This window comes from Prionailurus bengalensis, chromosome D3, assembly GCF_016509475.1.
Source record: "Prionailurus bengalensis isolate Pbe53 chromosome D3, Fcat_Pben_1.1_paternal_pri, whole genome shotgun sequence".
Lineage (NCBI taxonomy): Eukaryota > Metazoa > Chordata > Mammalia > Carnivora > Felidae > Prionailurus > Prionailurus bengalensis.
This window is the reverse complement of record NC_057356.1, coordinates 22,287,528-22,305,528: the sequence shown is the minus strand read 5'-3', so window position 1 is coordinate 22,305,528 and position 18,001 is coordinate 22,287,528. Positions and strand designations below refer to the sequence as shown.

General features: G+C 51.0%; 1 protein-coding gene across 3 annotated transcripts; it reads right to left on the bottom strand.

The window, feature by feature from the left end:
- Positions 1-528: 528 nt before the first annotated feature.
- Positions 529-17,423, bottom strand: LOC122470982 (SEC14-like protein 4). Of its 3 annotated transcripts, XM_043559264.1 has the most exons (14): positions 17,308-17,423; positions 17,078-17,188; positions 16,822-16,952; positions 14,079-14,154; positions 7,862-7,905; positions 7,490-7,549; positions 7,179-7,367; positions 5,642-5,737; positions 5,280-5,340; positions 4,229-4,312; positions 3,790-3,896; positions 3,574-3,713; positions 3,313-3,482; positions 529-2,180 (listed from the first exon to the last, which is right to left on the bottom strand). In XM_043559264.1, exons 2-14 carry the CDS (start codon positions 17,166-17,168, stop codon positions 2,041-2,043), a joined length of 1,389 nt encoding a protein of 462 aa, XP_043415199.1. In that variant the 5' UTR covers positions 17,169-17,188; positions 17,308-17,423; the 3' UTR covers positions 529-2,040. The 3 variants fall into 3 exon arrangements, with proteins under 3 accessions (XP_043415199.1, XP_043415200.1, XP_043415201.1); XM_043559265.1 differs by lacking the exon at positions 16,822-16,952 and having other exon boundaries at positions 17,073-17,188; XM_043559266.1 differs by lacking the exon at positions 17,308-17,423 and having other exon boundaries at positions 17,073-17,185.
- Between the last annotated feature and the right edge of the window lie 578 nt (positions 17,424-18,001).

Genomic DNA, 18,001 nt, shown 5'->3' with positions numbered 1-18,001 from the left:
GCACCCGACCCCTCTGTGACTTGCTACTCCCCAGGCAGTCCCGTGCAAATTAAACCCTTGGGCATGGTGTGAGCCAATCTGCTACCTACAAGGAAACCAGAGGCTGTGCTGATGGTGGAAAATGAGCGTGGGTGGTTGGAAAAGCAAGGATCAGGGTTCAAATCCATGAACACCTTGTTTTTAGGCCGGGGTTGTGAGGTTGAAGGGAGGCATTGTGAGCCCCCAGTCAGGACAACAGGTGGGCCCAGGGAAACCTGTCAGGGGAAACCTTACAACCCCCGCCGGCCCAGTGGGAAGATGGCTCTGGAACACCCAAGTGTCTCTGCATCTGGGGAGGCTGTACAGAGGGTGGCCACACAGTGCAGTGGGGACGCTGGGAAAGCTTCTTGCATCGGGGATGCAGGAGCGGCGCTTGGACACAAGGATATCTTGTGATTTTCACCTGACAGCCCCAGGCTATCTCCTTGGAGCTGGCACAAAAGTTTTTTTCTTGCCAAACTCCTCAAACACTGTTGGGCCAGGAATTCCTCAGTGCACCAGCTTTTCGTATTTTATTTCCTTTGGTTAGTTTGCTTTTCACAGCAGCAGAGCCCCCTGTTCAGACTATGTGCTGAACCATGGGTGATGCGGCTGCCACAGAGGGCGGGCCTGGGGCCCCAAGGACCTCACAGAGCTCACCTGAAGACCCACCTTCACAAGCCTCATCATTTTCTTACCTGGGAAGAACAGGCCCTGGGAAATCAGGAAATCTATTAAATAGTGAAAATGAAATCACAGAATCTGAGAGCAAGAAGGGGGCTAGAACCGGGTTCTTATTCACAAAGCACCTGGATGTTGCTGTTTGCTGAGGCTTCCGGTCTCTGGCAAGGGTCTCGATGGCCAGGATGTTAATCCTTTGCAGCAAGGATCCCCTTTGACAGGGACATCTGACCACTCAGCAGCTTCATTGGCTCATTCCGGGCAAGGTCTGCTCTGCTGGGTGCGGTTTGTCCAGAAGAGCGGACTGCGGTCCTGACTGTGGGTGTGGGGCACCAGGAGAGCCAGCCTTTGGGAAATGGAAGCCATCACTGGCCAGCTACGGAGTCGCATTTGGGGTGGGTTGGTAGGGAGCTGGCAGACATTAGCTGTCCCTCTAGTGACACACAAAGACGGAGGAAAAGCTTGATGTTTCTCCAAGAAGTAAATCAAGTCTGGGATGAGCACCCTGGGATGGCAGCCCCACCCAGGTGCGTTCTACCTTATTCCAGCATGTTCCACCTCACTCCAGCACTGCTACGATCCTGGTCCTTACTCAGAGCCAGAAAGAACCCAAGCTGAATGTCAGCTGGATCACAGCAGGTGAGGAGGAGGCGGGGGTCACTGAGAATTCCGAGAGAGTCTTCACCCATTTAGCTCTGTGTGGCTGAGTGTGGCTTTTCCTGATGGTTATCCCCGCTGGGCCTCATGCTCCATTTCTGATCTTCCCTCCAAAGGCAGTAAGGAGACTCTGAAGAGGCTTTGGTGCCCTGCCAGAACCAAGACCCTCAGCTCCACCACCCGGCTGGTCCTATCCCTCCACCCAGCTGCCTCCAGCTGGCCTTGTCTATCCGTGTCGAGCCCCCACATGCAGAGATGGGGGCTTCCCTGCTCTTCAGACTTGACGCTGTGCTCCCTGCCTGGCCTGGGACTCATGCACACGCCCCCAAGCCGGGTCACTAGGTGTGGGTGAGTCCTGAGACGGTGGACCTCATCAGGAGTGACATAAGGGCAGCTTCTGTGGGCAGGACCCTCCCTCAGTGGCTTCTGGTTCATCCTCAGCGTCCCCATTCTCAGTCTCTGCAAACAGGAGATCAGGTGCCTGTCTGAATCCTCAAGGTGGCCTATGAGCTGGATGTCCCCTTCCTGCTCTGCCACCATGCCAGGTGAGCCCACGAAGAGCCGAGATGGTGATGCGGGGAGGGGGGTGGCTCCTCCAAACACCACGCTGCTCAGGAGGGAAAGGGACAGGGAGGGGGTACTAAGGGGTTGAAGAGCACAGGGACTGAGAGGTATCAGGGGTCTTCATTGCGCTGGGGACGGTCTCCTTGCCTCAAGACCCTGAATCTTCTCTTCAGAGGTCTTGTCTGGGAGCAGCACCTCCACAGTGTAGCTGACCTTCTTGGTGTGTATCAGGCTGTAGGTGTTGTCGAAGCGCAGTACGTCTGCAAGGACGGAGAAGTCGTCAGGCGAAGTAAACCCAACTCATCTGCACGCCTGGTGCCCTTGAGAATGGGCCCAGGGCTGTGGGTGTTGGAGGGTGAGCCACGACCCAGCCCCCAGCCCCCAGCCCCCAGCCCACTGCTCAGGACCATCTCCTTGTGCTAACTAAAGGAATAATAATAACCAGCTGGCACGCACCAACCCCTTCTATGCACCAGGCATCACATCTGCACTCACAGCTGTCTGAATCCTCAAAGCAGCCCCACAGAAGGTACTATCACCCCCATTTTAAGGATGGGGAAGCTGAGGCCTACAGAGGTTGATGGAACTATCTAATGAGTGCCGAGCTAGGGAAGGGAGGGACTAGGATTCCCTTATCCTGATGCTCCAACCCAGAGAGGAGCCCTGCTCTCGCCAGAGGAGGGGGCTGAGCTCCATAAGCCACTTTTCCGTCTCGCCTTTCAAAGAAGGCATTCCCTTCAACGCCAAGATGCAAAGCGAACTCTGGGAGGTGGTAAGTCATCCAGATTTCTTGGGCTCCACCCTTCTAATTCTCCCTTTCCACAAAGGTGAACTAGGTATGTATTAAACCAAAGCATTAGTAAAACCTGTGCTCCTCAACCTTGGGTTCCCCTTCTCCTAGCTCTGTCGCTGATTGAGGCGGGAGGTCAGCACGGTTCCTGGGGAATGTTCATCTGGCCTGGGTGGCCTGAGAATGAAGGATAAGCACATGGAAGAATCATCTCTTTGGGACTCCCACAGTGGGTCTGCTTATGCTCCTGGGCAGGCTGGGACCCCGGAAGCTAAGCGCACGGCTGTTTACCTATCTGTCTCTTAGCTTGTTGAATGCTGTGTAAGGGCTTCCCGGGAGTTGAGTTTATGGTTCTGGGCTATGCATCCCACTTTCCAAAATGCATCTCTGCCTTTGTACCCATACCCAGGGGCCACTCACCAGATCCAACACCCCGAAGCCAATTCCCCTGGCAACCACGGGATCTAGGAGCTCACACAAACCCCCACACCCTCCCCGAGAGCCAGAAATAGAGGGCAAACAGGACAGCCTGGCAAGAGATATCAGCTCATTTCTCTGCCAGAAGGAGGAAAACAGATTCCAATGAATCCTACAGCTCTTACAGACGCCGGGCTTGAGGCAGGTGAGGCTCCCGTCCTCAGGTACCAGGTGGGCTTTGTAGCGCCGGATGGGGAGCACCTCCACCATCTCCCCCGCCCGCTTCCGCTCACACGTCTTGGTCTTCAGGAAAACCCCGAAGCCGATGTCGGCCCCATGAGATGCGAACTGCCACCTGCAGGGGACAGGGCCCTACTAATGACCACCCGCTGGGGCTCCGGGCCGCTCCCAGCTGGGCCCAGGTGTGGAGTGGCCGCCATCCCTACCTGAGCACACAGCCTGGGAACAGGATTTCGTTCTCCACCTGCACGAAGGAGCCTCGGGCCACTGTCATTTTGTGCTCATACTGCATCCTCACCTGGTTGCGCAGGTAGTAGCTCTTGGGCACCTCACCCCCATAGTTGATCTGTGGGTGAGGGCTGCTGAGTGAGCACTGACCCCAGCCATCAGCTCTCCCTTCTCACCCTCTGGGCACCCGGTACCTTGGTCAGGCACTTGGGGTTGCCATCAGGATCAGTCATGGTCCCCCCAAACTCCATGGGCAGCTGCTCAGGGCTGATGAACTTTGGCAGCTCCTGCTTCCAGTTGCCTGTGGGAGTAAGGTGGTGGGGGGGAGCTGTGGGGAAATCAGGGATGCTCAACAGAAGGGAGAGGAGCCAAGTCCAGGGAGGAAACCTGATGTGACCTTGGCTTGCTCCCCTATGCACCTACTGCAGAGAACACCCAAATGCTTTATATGGCCACTCAGGCTGGGGTCTCGGGCTGAAATATCATCTGAGTGTGCAAAGGCCAGCAGGGGTCAGGCCAAAGTCAGTACCTGAGTAAAGAGGATGAGCCAGGGAGAAATGGGGCCTTTCACATTGACCTCTGCTTCTCTGGTAGATGCGGAGACAGGTACAGCCAGGACACCAGGTCACTCACCTCCCAGAATCACTATCTTCCTTTGTGTTTCCTCACTCATGAACATCTTGACCAAGTTGAAGGCCACAGGGAAGAGCTTGGGGGCTGAAACACATGAAGCTCCTTTGGGAAGCTGGGCTAGAGGACTTGGAGGTATAGTCATGGCCAAGGGCATAAGCTGGACAGGGGTTGGATAGATCTAGATTCTGCTATTTCCTGCTGTGTGACCTTCAGCTAGTTACTCACCCTCTCTGAGTCTTAGTGCTATTAACTAGAAAATGGAGAAATTTAACCAATGTATGCATAACACTTGGCATAGTGTCTGGCTCTCAATAAATGGGTGCCTCCCCTACCCAGTTGGAGGGTGCCAATAATGTGGATTTCCCAATGGTGACTCTTTTTTTTCTTCCACACTCACAGTTTTCCCAAGTTGTCTTGGAATTCTCTGGGGTACAAGTTGATGTGGCATCTGCGTTAGACCTCACGTCCCACTTGAATTACTTATACTTACTGGGTGCTTTCTATGGGCCAGACTCTGTGTGACTCCTCCATAAAGTGTCTCATTTAAACTCACAGCTGCCCTACAGGGAGGTGCCACTGCGCCCCTATTTTACGGGTTGGGAAAACTGAGGCTCAGTAAGGTTAAGTAGACTTGATCAAAATCACAGAGCTAGCTAGATTGGAAAGCAGATCATCTGACCCCAGGACACACATGGTGGCCCCCTCACTCTACAACCATCGCAGACAGGGAACACGCCCACTCAGCGCACATCTGTCAACCAGTGTGATCCACGAACTGTCTGTTGCCACCAATCCACACCCAGAGAGGTAAAGAAAATAAGGGTGTATGTTTAGAAACAGAACTTATTTGATATTTGCTGCCACGCACCAGAGCATGAGTTTGTATACTCCAAAAGTATTGGTCTGTGAAAGGCTGACTGAAAAAACAAAAAACAAAAACCTGACCTTCTCAAAGCATGGCTTGAGAGGCCCTGTACTGGGTGATTTGTCCACTGTTCCCCCCTATTCCCCTTCCCCCTTCCCCAAAGAGTCATTCCCATTATGGGCTCACCTCGAATGACAATTAAATTCTTCAGCGTCTCAGGATAATTTGCTTCCAGGATGGCAAAAAACTGTGGCAAGAAAAGTCTCGTCAAGGTCACACTCCAACACACTCTATGCCTGGACTTGGTGGCTTCTAATCCCTCTGAGACCAGAGCCCATGCCAACCCCCACGCCCCCGGCCATCCACTTCCCCCATGAGATGTACTTCGTTCTCTGTGATGTTCGTGCTCCTCTTTCTCCTTGGAGGGGGAAACCCCAGGCCAGCTTCTCTGGCTGCTCTGGGGGCCTGGGGGCCAATTCCTCCTCCATGGATGGGAAGCTGGTGTGGAGAGTGGCTCCCCGTTAGCCTCGAGCCAGCTGCCTACCTACCTGCTGGTAGATCTCTACAGCTGGCTTCCACAGGTGTTTCAGGCTGAACCCCTCCAAGTCAAACACCATCAGTACCATCTCGATCTTCCTGCCCAGCTACATGGGACAGCACAGATACATAGGTCAGACAATAACTCCAGCCAGGAGGTCCTGGTCAGGGAGACCTGGAACTCACTGCTCCCACCCTCCAGCTACCCTCAACCTCAATTGCCCACAGAGTTTTCTAAACAGAGCCCACCCAGGATCTAAGAAGATACTGCATCTGAGCACTGGCACAGTCTCCTTTATCCCACTGTTTGCTCAACACGATTGCCTGGAATTAGTTAACTGTAGAATTAAAGATATCACTCATCGCTCATTGGGCATCTTCACGTACAATAGCACAGTGTCTGCAGTCCCATGGTGTGTGAAACCAGAGCTACACTGCTGGCAGGCTGTGTGGCCTTGGGTGGGTTTTTAAGCGCTCTGAGCCTTGTTTTTTTCCTCTGTGCAGGGGGGATAGTTCCAGGTTCTGACGGAATTTCTGTGAAGATTCAGTGAGATAACTCACAAAGAGCCCCGTGCCTGACACACGCTGGTCCCTAGTAAATATCAGCAGATGTTATTATTAGTATCATCATCACCACAATTATCAGCTCCAACTGGAAACGTCCATGAAGTAGAAGATACTGTTGTGACTCCATAAGGTCAGCCACGTTGTTTGAAAGACACACATCTGTTCAAACTAGGCACTGAATAGGGTGCTTTGCAATTTTCTTAGGTTTGCCACACATCTTTGTGCAGAGGGCCTACTTTGTGTATGACACCATGACAGACACTGGGGATGCACGCCCGGTCCTCGTCATTAGGCAACTCATCCCACAGTGACATGACAGCTCCCTGCCAGTGTTCTTCTTAGGCTCATGTAGACACTTAGACTCAAGGCCAACAGATCATGCTTGGCATTGGATTCATTCTGAAGGGTATGAACCGGGAAACACAGAGCCAGGGCAAAGAGAAGATCTGCACAGGTGGGTGTGGGTCCTTCTTGGCTTGGAATCCCAATGCCCCACAGAACTCAATTTTTTTTTTCTGTAGTAATTCCATATTAGCTTCTAGGGATCCACAAAGGATGCACCAAGTTTCAGGGGTCACTGTTCTTGGGGATACCCAAAGCAATGTCTCCCCTGTCAGGTGTTATAGTTATGCAGTTTACAACTGGGAACATCTTTTCCATAGGCAAAGCTGACCATCCACTGTTCCTAGAGTTCCCAGGGAACAGAACTAGAGCATTCACTGCACCCAAGGTCAACCTCTCACCCAAGGTCAGAGGGGAAAGGGCTTTGGTGTTCCTTGGCACCTGCCAGCAGAGAGTGCCACGCACATGTTAGATGCTCATGGATGGGTAACTTCGGGAGAAGCCACGTTCCACCAAGGCCCAGAGTGCTGAGGCCTGGGGAAAAGCAGAGGCAGGGTGTCCTTCCTACCTGGTCCTGGTGCCACCCTTTGGACAGATCGGGTTCACCATATGCTGCCCATCCTAGACCCAGTCACTTACCTTTTGACTCTGCAGCTCACACTCCCGCAAAAGCAGCTCACAGATCTTGATGCGCTTCCGGATCAGCTCTTCCTTGGAGGCTGACAGGAGAAGACCCTTGGGGTCAAGGGTCCCAATGAGGTCGAACCACACGGGGCAGCCTTCAGGGTCATAGCCGCTCAGACCACCAGAGTCGTACAGCTGGATCACCTGGGCACGGGGGTGAGATCTTAAACCAGTCTACTAGGCCATGTCCCTGCTCCATCAGATGGCTGGATGTGAGGAGGTCTGAGGGACATCTGCCTGTCTTGGGGGTGCTGCATGGGGCTCACCTCTGGGGGCTGCCATGTGAGGATGTTGTCCAGGTCCTGTTGCTTCCGGAATTCTATGTGCTGCAGAGAAATTGCAGGACCTGAGGACTGCCTGCTACAAAGGTCTTGAGGGCACCTGAGGGCATCAGGCCAAGTCCCTATGCCTACATCCCCAAGACCCTGCAAGAGCATCCCCAGGCTCTACTCATAGAACCGGGAATGGCAATGCCAGGAGGAGGGCTGTGGGAGAACCAGGTCTGATGCATAAAGGGATCCAAGGAGGAAGGGAGGAAACACATGAGAATAGGACAGGACAAGAGTCCCCACCCTTTGTCGATGATCCCTGGGGTACAGTGTGTGGGAGGCAGGACACTCATGAGTATGGGGCCTCACCTTCCGGAGCATGTCCTCAGATTTCTGCAGGTCAAAGTTCCGAGCTACAAGAAGAGCCAAGGTAAGAGGAGGCTTGAGGCCGGACTAGAACTCACAGTTTCCTGAAAACTCATGAGGAAATAGCGGGGGTACCTGAGCCTTTCATGACATCCCGAGAATACACTGGGGGTCTACACATTATTTTTAATTTTTTTTAATATTTATTTATTTTTGAGAGAGATAGAAACAGAATGCGAATGGGTTAGGGGCAGAGAGAGAGGGAGACACAGAATCCGAAGCAGGCTCCAGGCTCCGAGCTGTCAGCACAGAGCCCGACGCGGGGCTTGAACTCACGAGCTGTGAGATCATGACTTAAGCCAAAGTTGGACGCTCAACTGACTGAGCCACCCAGGAGCCCCCTAGACATTATTTTTAAAAGCAAGGTTTTACTCTTATGTGGATCCTGAGAAACTTAACAGGAACCCATGGGGGAGGGGAAGGAAAAAAAAAAAAAAGAGGTTAGAGGGGGAGAGAGCCAAAGCATAAGACACTCTTAAAAACTGAGAACAAACTGAGGGTTGATGGGGGGTGGGAGGGAGGAGAGGGTGGGTGATGGGTATTGAGGAAGGCACCTTTTGGGATGAGCACTGGGTGTTGTATGGAAACCAATTTGACAATAAATTTCATATAAAAAATAAATAAATAAAAGCAAGGATCTTTGGGGCGCCTGGGTGGCTCAGTCCGTTGAGTGTCCAACTTCAGCTCAGGTCATAATCTCACAGCTCGTGAGTTCGAGCCCCACGTCGGGCTCTGTGCTGACAGCTCGGAGCCTGGAGCCTGCTTCTGCTTCTGTGTCTCCCTCTCTCTCTGCCCATAACCCATTCGCATTCTGTCTCTGTTTCTCTCAAAAATAAATAAAACATTAAATAAATAAATAAATAAATAAATAAATAAAAGCAAGGATCTTTAATCCTGTAGAAGATGTTGGAGGCCCTTGATTTCAGTATCCAGGACTTTTTAATTTTTTTTTTCAACGTTTATTTATTTTTGGGACAGAGAGAGACAGAGCATGAATGGGGGAGGGGCAGAGAGAGAGGGAGACACAGAATCGGAAACAGGCTCCAGGCTCTGAGCCATCAGCCCAGAGCCCGACGCGGGGCTCGAACTCCCAGACCGCGAGATCGTGACCTGGCTGAAGTCGGACGCTTAACCGACTGCGCCACCCAGGCGCCCCTCCAGGACTTTTTAAACTGTTCATTCCAGAGGCTGATCTAACCTGTAATATTTGACGTCCCCATGGGAGCACAGACCTCCTCAGTATTAAGGCTAGTGAGGAGCATGGACTTTGGAGTCAGACTTGGGTCTGAATTCTAGTTTTGTCCTTTTATTTGTTGTGCAACATTGAGCAACTCACTTACCTTCTCTGACTCTTAGTTTTTTAATCTGCTAAATAGGAATAGTATCTTTTTCAGGTATTCAAAGGATGACATGAGATAAAACATGTAAAGTGCTTGGCACATTACCTGGCTCCCAGTAACTTCTTAGTAAATAGAAACTATTGTTGTGACTACTTCTTGTGAAGAAATAAATTCCTTTTAATTGAAAATGTGATGCTTTATTTTAAAAACAAAATTTCTAAATTTAGAAAAGAAATTTAACTCCTCCCTTCTAGTCTTTACACCACTGATTACTTTTTTTCTTTCCTTATAACATTGGCAAGGGTCTAATTCTATTTAAACTGTAATGTTGTGGGGCGCCTGGGTGGCGCAGTCGGTTAAGCGTCCGGCTTCAGCCAGGTCACGATCTCGCGGTCCGTGAGTTCGAGCCCCGCGTCGGGCTCTGGGCTGATGGCTCAGAGCCTGGAGCCTGTTTCCAATTCTGTGTCTCCCTCTCTCTCTGCCCCTCCCCCGTTCATGCTCTGTCTCTCTCTGTCTCAAAAATAAATAAACGTTAAAAAAAAAAATTAAACTGTAATGTTGTTTGACATCCTTTCCTTGTTCCTGATTTTATTTATCTATCTATTTTTAAATGTTTTATCTATTTTTGAGAGAGAGAGCACGAGAATGGGAGGGGCAAAGAGAGAATGGACAGAGGATCCGAAGTGGACTCGTGCTGATAGTAGTGAACCCAATGTGAGGCTTAAACCCACAAACCATGAGATCATGACCTGAGCTGAAGCTGGATGCCAAACTGACTGAGCCACCCAGGTGTGCCTCCTTGTTCCTGATTTTAAAGAAAACGAATCTAAACCTTCTACTTAAGCATAGCATGTATTGTAAGAGTTTTGCTACATAAGCATTACCAAGCCAAGCCAAGGAAATTCCCTTCTATTTCTAGTTTGGTAAGACTTTTATTTTGTTTTTATATTATAAATAGGATTTGAACCTTTTCAAATGTTTTTCCTGCATTAAGATAGCCACATCATTCTCATTTTTAATTCTATTAATGTGTGCAATGACACTGATAGATTTCCTAAAGTTGAATTCTTCCTGCATACCTAAGATAAACTCCCCTTCACCATGCTGTGTAATTTTAATACCCTATCGGATTCTATTATGTAATGTTTTACTTAGATTTCCTTACATCTACATTAATAAGTGAAACAAGACTAGAATTGTCTTTTATTGTCCTGATCTCATTTTGGAATCAAACTTACTCAAGCCTCATAAAGTAACTTTCACTTTTTTTTTTTTTTGAGAGAGAGAGAGAGATAGTGCACGCGAGCAGGGGAGGAACAGAAGGAGAGAGAGAGAGAGAGAGAGAGAGAGAGAGAGAGAGAGAGAAAGGAGAGAATCTTAAGCAGACTCCACCACCCAGCATAGAGCCCCATGCAGGGCTTGATCTCACAACTGTGAGATCATGACCTGAGCCAAAATTAAGAGTTGGAGGCTTAACTGACTGAGCCACCCATGTGTCCCAACTTTCAAATTTTTATATATTTTAAAGCAACTCAAACAATTTATAAAAGTAGGTATTAGCTAGTCTTAAAACTTTGGAAAAATTCACCTGTAAAGCCATTGGGGTCTGAGTTTTGGAAGGAGGGAAGCTTTTTAGTACCACTTATGTGTCTTTAATATTTATTGGCTTTTTACTTTTTTTTACTTTTTTATTTTTAAACTTTTTTTAACGTTTATTTTTCAGAGAGAGAGAGAGAGCGAGCATGAGTGGGGGAGGGGCAGAGAGAGAGGGAAACACAGAATCCAAAGCAGGCTCCAGGCTCTGAGTTGTCAGCACAGAGTCCAATGCAGGGTTCGAACTCACGAACTGCGAGATCATGACCTGAGCCGAAGTCAGACATTTAACCAACTGAGCCACCCAGGTGCCCCTTTAATATTTATTAGCTTTTTAAAAAATCTCTGTGGTGTCTATAGATTTTTTTACTGAGAACCAGGGTGTTTTCTTGTTCCATAGAAAGTGGTTTGGGTGCTGTTGATGGACCCTCACAACTTTTTTAGTAGCACCTACTATGTGTCAGGCTGGAGGTATGTGGCAGGCACAGTCCCTGCCCTCATGGGGCTGGCATCTGAGTGGGAGAGATGGACACAGTCATGGAATGGAGATAAAGAAAACAAAGGGAAGCGACTTCAGAGAGAGGGTTCTCTGTGTCTGGACTGAGGGGGAAGGTTCCAAGTTCAGCCCCAGTGATCACTCTCCCTGTTGCCTGGGTCTTGAGCTAGTGAGGCAGGAAGTGGCTACAGAGGTGAAGTTGAAGGGGACAGGGCCACATCAGCAGGTCTGCCACAACAGACAATGGGAGGCATCAGGACACCTGGTGTCCTTAGGTGACCTTTTCCTTAGGTCCTTTTCCTTTCCCGTGACCCAGCAGCCTACAGGGTCTGTGACTTCACTCCTTTCTCAAGGACACACCAGGTACCTGAAAAGTTGGTTTTTAACCCCAGAAAGACTCCAAAAGAGGAGAGAGGTCTGATGCTGTATCAAGGGGCTTCAAGAAACCTACTGTCTGGGGGCCAAGGTGGGACTAGGCATGAGCCACCTTGGATCTGACAGCCCAGAGAAGGGCTAGAGGAGTAAGGATGGGGTCAGGCGTTGAGACCGGGCCTTGTGTGAACCCTTAACCCCACCCTGCTCACCTTGGAGAAGCCGTGAGCAAGAACCCTGCTATATCAAACTTCACAAGATCCAGGCAGCCCAGAACATCTCCAAGACGATTGCCACATCACAGAACCATAATCTATCTCACTGCTGACAACCTTGTCCTGAATGAAAGTTTTCCCTGGGGCAGCGACAGCCTCATCAAGGGTAAGAAACTCCCTTGGTGACCAGGAACTCCACCCCCAGAGAAGAAGTGGATCTATTTCTCCCCTGGTTTTTTTTTTTTTTTTTTTTTTTTTTTTTTTTTTTTTTTTTTCCACGTTTATTTATTTTTGGGACAGAGAGAGACAGAGCATGAACGGGGGAGGGGCAGAGAGAGAGGGAGACACAGAATCGGAAACAGGCTCCAGGCTCTGAGCCGTCAGCCCAGAGCCATTTCTCCCCTGGTTTTTGAGAAGCTAGCTTGGGGTCCAACATACCCCCATCTCACCCCCAGTATCATGTGATGGTCCCTTTTGCATCTGTCCTCCCAACCCTTCTTGGATGAACAAAGCCTGACCAATTTTCAGAGAAATGATTTTGCTCCTTCCTGTGTTAGCCAGAGATGTTGGGATTGTGTGATTTCTGAGCGATTTCCTACAATGTTGGTTCCTCCCTGTAGGTCGGGAGGCGATAACTACCATCCCAGAGATTCTCAATGAGGTTTTTTTTTTTTTACTTAAAAAAAAAGGAATCTACTGTCCTCACTCCTTCTTTAGCCCAAGAGAATGACATGGACATAACTTGTCAAAAACAGAATAGAAATTGCCACAGCCGAGAGCGCCTAACAAGTTTAATGTGGCATCCTAGATGGGATCCTGGAACAGAAAAACTCAGGAAATCTAAATAAAGTAGAGATTTTAGTTAATAGTCACGTATCAATATTGGTTCATTAAGGGGCACCTGGGTGGCTCAGTCAGTTAAGTGTCCGATGTCAGCTCAGGTCACGATCTCACAGCCCATGGGTTCAAACCCCGCGTCAGGCTCTGGGCTGACAGCTCAGAGCCTGGAGCCTGCTTCAGATTCTGTGTCTCCCTCTCTCTCTGCCCCTCCCCTGCTCACACTCTGTCTCTTTCTCAAAAATAAAATAAAAACATTAAAAAAAATACTGGCTCATTAATTGTAACAAATGAACCATAGGAATGAAAAATGTTGATAGGGGAAACTGGGTGCAGTGTATATGGGGGCTTCCTGTACTATCTTCGCAACACTTCTGTAAATCCAAACCAACCTAAAAAATAAAGTTTGTAGAAAATGGTAATTTTAAAAAGTAACCAAACAGAACAGAACAGGAGGGAGGGAGGGTTTCCTCTATGCAGGCGCTGTGCACGCCCCTGACCTCATATCTGACTCACAGCGTCCTGAAGGTGGGAAGCAGTTTTACACCCATTACCCAGAAGAGAAAAGTAAGGCTGAGACACAGTGGGTAATTGCCATAGGCACACTGCTAGCACGGGGCAGAGCTGGGATTCAATGGCATGTGTGCCTGAGTCCAAGGCTGGTTATTATCACCACACTGTGTGTGCACTTTCCAGCCCCACTTCTGACTTCTCTCCCATTTCAAGTTCAAAATCCATCCCATGGGGTGTGTTGAGTTGAAACGAATTTTTCCCTAAGGTTTCTGTTATTCTCATTTTACACCACTGTGGCAATTCCTAGAAGAAACTGCTTCTCTACCTTTAACTGCATCGACTTCCTGAAGTGTTTGCTGGGCACCTGCTCAGTTTCCAGGTTCCCCAGGGGGATGACACAGCCCTGTCTTCAAGGAACTGGAGACAGACCCAAAGGCAAGTCGTGCAGAGTATATTCAGGGTTATCAGACTCAAAGGCCTGGCCAGGCCAGTCATCCTGAGAACTTCCCAGGTGTGAACTGTAACCTCACCTGGACCATATGCCCACCCAGTGCCTGGCATTTGACACTGACAACAACCCTCGGGGAGGTAGCCCCATCCCCACTTTACAGATGAAGAAACTGAGGCTCAATGGGTTTTTTATGCCATGCTGATTTGGAGGGGAGCTCAGACTCCAGTCCAAAGCAGGCTGATTCCAGGGCCTACGTTCTCCACTGTCTCCCAAATCCCCACCCACTTTCCTGAAACCCTTCTGCCCTCTCTCCCTCTCTGCCCCCTGATGCTGCCAGCCTCACCTCGGAGCCAGCGCAGGAGGAAGTATTCGTCAGCATTGGGCAGGGTGGGCAGCAGGTCCTGGAGGTTGTCCTGGAACTGAGGGGGAGATACAATGGTCAAAGGGGCTCCCATGACCCCTGTGCTCCCCACCCCATCCCTGCCCCTTCCCAAACTCAGTCTGCCAGTCAGTCCTGTCCAGGGACCCTGCAGGGTGGGGGACCCTGCACAACTAGCAGCAGCTGCCTGGACCTTTTTGCCACCTGAGAATGGGGCACCCCTCAGCCCACCATGGCAGGAAGAGTTGGGTCCTTCTCAAACTTTGAAGGTTCTACACCTCCCCAAGATCCTCATTCTAGAGGTCTGAGGTAGAGCCCTGCCATCCCTATTTTCAGAAAGATCCCTGGAGAAGCTGATGTGAGCAAACCAGAACATCGTAGGAACCTTGCCCTCGATATACCGTATCTCGAGGGTCTAAATTTGGAAGCAAGTTACTTAACCACTCCGAGCCTCAATTTCCTCATCTGTGAAGTGGAGATAAAGATAAACTTGTGCCAATCAAAGGAGTGTGCACAGGTAAAGCACTTAGTGCCAGTCCTGGCTTGCAACAGGTGCCAAAAAAATGTGGGCACTCAGCAAACTTGGGCTGCCCGGAGCTCTGGACAGTGGAGTCTTTGTGGAAACAACCCCAGGCAAAGGTCAGCAGGGAGGAACTGAAATAGAAGCCAGGGATGCCTCATCAGGCACCATGGAGGCTGGAGAAAGAGGGGGGCTGACCTGCTGCCAGAGCTTCTTCCTACCGACAAAGTTTGGGGAAGCCACTGAAAGTTTGGGCACGGGACTGAGGCTCAGGTCTGGGACGGAGAAGAGACCTCACTTTCATGGGGACTAAGGGAGCTGAAGGCAAGTCCTGGAGGAGCGGGTTTGCAGGGGGACCCGTGCATGGGAATTTGGGATTAGAAGCCAATGCTAGCAACACCATAGGAAGCTAGCTGGACAGCCATCCACCAAACCTCCTTTAGCTTCATGGATGATGTTTCAAATAAGAATGTATTCATGTATTGCTCACATAATTAAAAGCGAATAATAGGATTAAACATCTCCAGTGTAACAAGTCACATGAATGACAGCACGTGCTATCATCACCCCCAGTCCACCCCCAGGCTCCTGGAATGGAGGTTCTTGCACATTGATCAACTGCAACCTCTGGGCCTCGAGGAGGTTTTTTAGTGGGAGCGAAGGCAGTAACAATAACGGAGAAACAGTAACTCTGCACCCCTCCGCCCTTCCAGATTACCAGAGTCCCTCCTTTGAACCTCAGGATGTGCCTGCCCTAGGGCAGGAGGAGCAAATGTCACATCCCTGCTTTGTGGATGAGGACACTGAGGCTGGCGGTGGAGGGTCTTCCCCAGGGACAGAGTGGGGGAGCTGCAAGGCTAGGAGAACTCCACAGTTTCCAATCCCAACGCCACTCCATCTTTGGAAAGCACATCAAGTAAGAGAGAACGCCACTAAGCAGGTGCTGGAGAGGGTCTCGAGTAACTTGAAGAAAACACTATCTTAACAAAGATGCCATAGGGAGAAAGTAGCCTCTGGCAGTGCAACTAAAGGTGGTAAAAACCAGGCTTCAGAAAAAGCTGGAAGGAAACGCTCCTAGGCATGGTTGTCTAGACCTCTGGGACCATGGATGACTTCTTCTTTATCCTACTTTTCCCTTTTCCCTAAATTTTAAAACAACTACCATTCATTTCTTTTAAGTAATGGAAAAAATAAGAATAAACTCGTTTTACATTACTTAAAGCTCTTTGACCCACAAGCATCACCATCATAATTCACCCCCAAAGTCCAGGTGTCCAGCCCTTCCCATGAGCCTAGTGGCTGGGGCTTCCTTGAGGTCATTGCCAGTGAGGAGGGAGAGGGCTAACCAGGGGACTCCCCCTCCTCCTTCACTTGGGGACACCTCCTTCAGCTCAGGACCCTCAGCTCCTGGCACCTCCTCCTTGACCTGGCAATTCACTCAGGGACCCCACTCTTCACCTGGGACCCTTCTTTACTTTGCTAGGAATTCACCCAGGATTCCCCTCCTTCATCAGGGATCCTCATTCTTCCCTGGCGGACCCTTCCCAGGGTGGGAGTCACAAAAGAAACTATTCTCCACAAGTCTGAAGCTGTCCAAAGTGTGAACCAGGCCTGTAACCCTCACTCCCCTAACCCGAAGTCACAGTTTCTAGGCCTTGCCATCTGCAAACCAAATTAATGCTGTGGCACCTAAGACCTGAATATGCTCCTTTTTCCCCGTGGGGTGACACTCTCAGAGGCAGCTTGCAGGACTGTCACCAAAGCTGGCCCATTCCTGTTTAATGAAAACATTGATGATAGGAAGAAGGCTTGGACCCCCGGGGAGCCAGAAAGGCACAAAAAGAAACCAAACAAATGTTGCAATTCCCGCAGGAGATCTGCTAGTCTGTCTGCCCGAGACTGCCCAGAGGAATGGCAGCACCACCCTACCCCCACAACCAGGGGACAAGAGCCAAAGCCCGGGGGTCCGGAGAGGGCAGCAGTGCAAAGCCGGATACCCCCGCGCGGGTAGCCCAGGGAAGGGCTCAAGTGTGCTGCCCCGCATAAGGCCGCCTCAGCAACTGCGTCCCGAAGGGGGCGGGCGCTCTCTTGGGTCCCTTTTCTGGAACAATGGGGGTTCCAGACCTGGTGGGCAGCGTCAGGCAGCTCGCACCCTCCCGAAGCCTTCCCGCCCGCGAAGCCCCTCACCCTGGCCAGCGCCTCCTGCTGCTGGGGGCTCAGGTCCCCGACTCGGCCGCTCATGGTGCCCGTGGGTGCAGGGGGTAGCGGGGCGCTGGTGTGTCTGGAGTCTTCGGCCCGCAGCCTGACCTCGCCGCCTCCTGGTTTTGCCCCGCGGATCAGATGTTGGTCCCGCCCCGACGGGAGAGGACCAGCCCTGCCCCGCCCCGCCCAGTTCTCCCCTCCCCTCGGGTTGTTTGGCGGCGGTGGCCAGGACTCACCCTACCCGGGGCTGGGAGGTGACCGGCTCCAGAGGGTTCCCGGAGCGCAGACTCCAGGGGAGGGCTGTAGGTGTCACCACCTCCAGGCGTCCTCATCCCAAGGCTTCCACAGGTTCCTGCGTGGTAGGGGAAGGGGGGTGGGCATAAAGGACATGTGGGCAAGTTCTGGGGAACACACCTAGATCCTCCTCCCCCCCCCCCCGCACCCCGCAATATGGAGGGACCTTCTATAAACCTGGCTCAACGCTCTAGGTGATCCCCAGGACCTTCTGCCCTGAGGGACGCCATCCTCCCTCCCCTGGCCTTGAACACAGGCTGGGCCCTGTCTGTGTTCACTGGCTGATAGAAGTCTTTATGTGCCAAATGGTTCCAGCCTTCAAGATGGTCAGGAGGATTAGATAAGATGATCCACCAGGGGTTAGCCTGGCATTGCACCACCAGTCAGTGTGCAATGTTAGGAATATTGTATCATCATTATTATTATTGATGCGTTCACCAGAGCAGGGAGCTGCAGAGGTGGAAATTCTGGGACGGCCTTCCGCTGGTGAGCTCCTGGGTAAGATCTACAGCCTGAAGGCTGGCGAATGGGAGGTGGCAGTGGATGGCTGGAAGCCCCGGGTGGGGTGATGGAGGAGTCAGGAGGCCAAGGGTGGGAGGCAGCTGACACAGGTGGCCAGGATGGCATCCAGGAACCAGGCAAAGGTCATGGAAAAGGTGAGAAAACAGCTTGGCTGGGCAGGAATTTTCAAGAGAGGAGCAGGTGGAAACTGAAGGAGGAGGTAAATCAAGCCACCAGAACCTTTCTCCCTCTGCCCTCCCTCGAGGCTGAACCAAGTTCTAGACCTGTACTGACCAATCTGGTTGCCATGAGCCACATGGGGCTGTTAAGTATTGGGACCTTGGCTCGTCACTGGCGCGGAATAGAGATG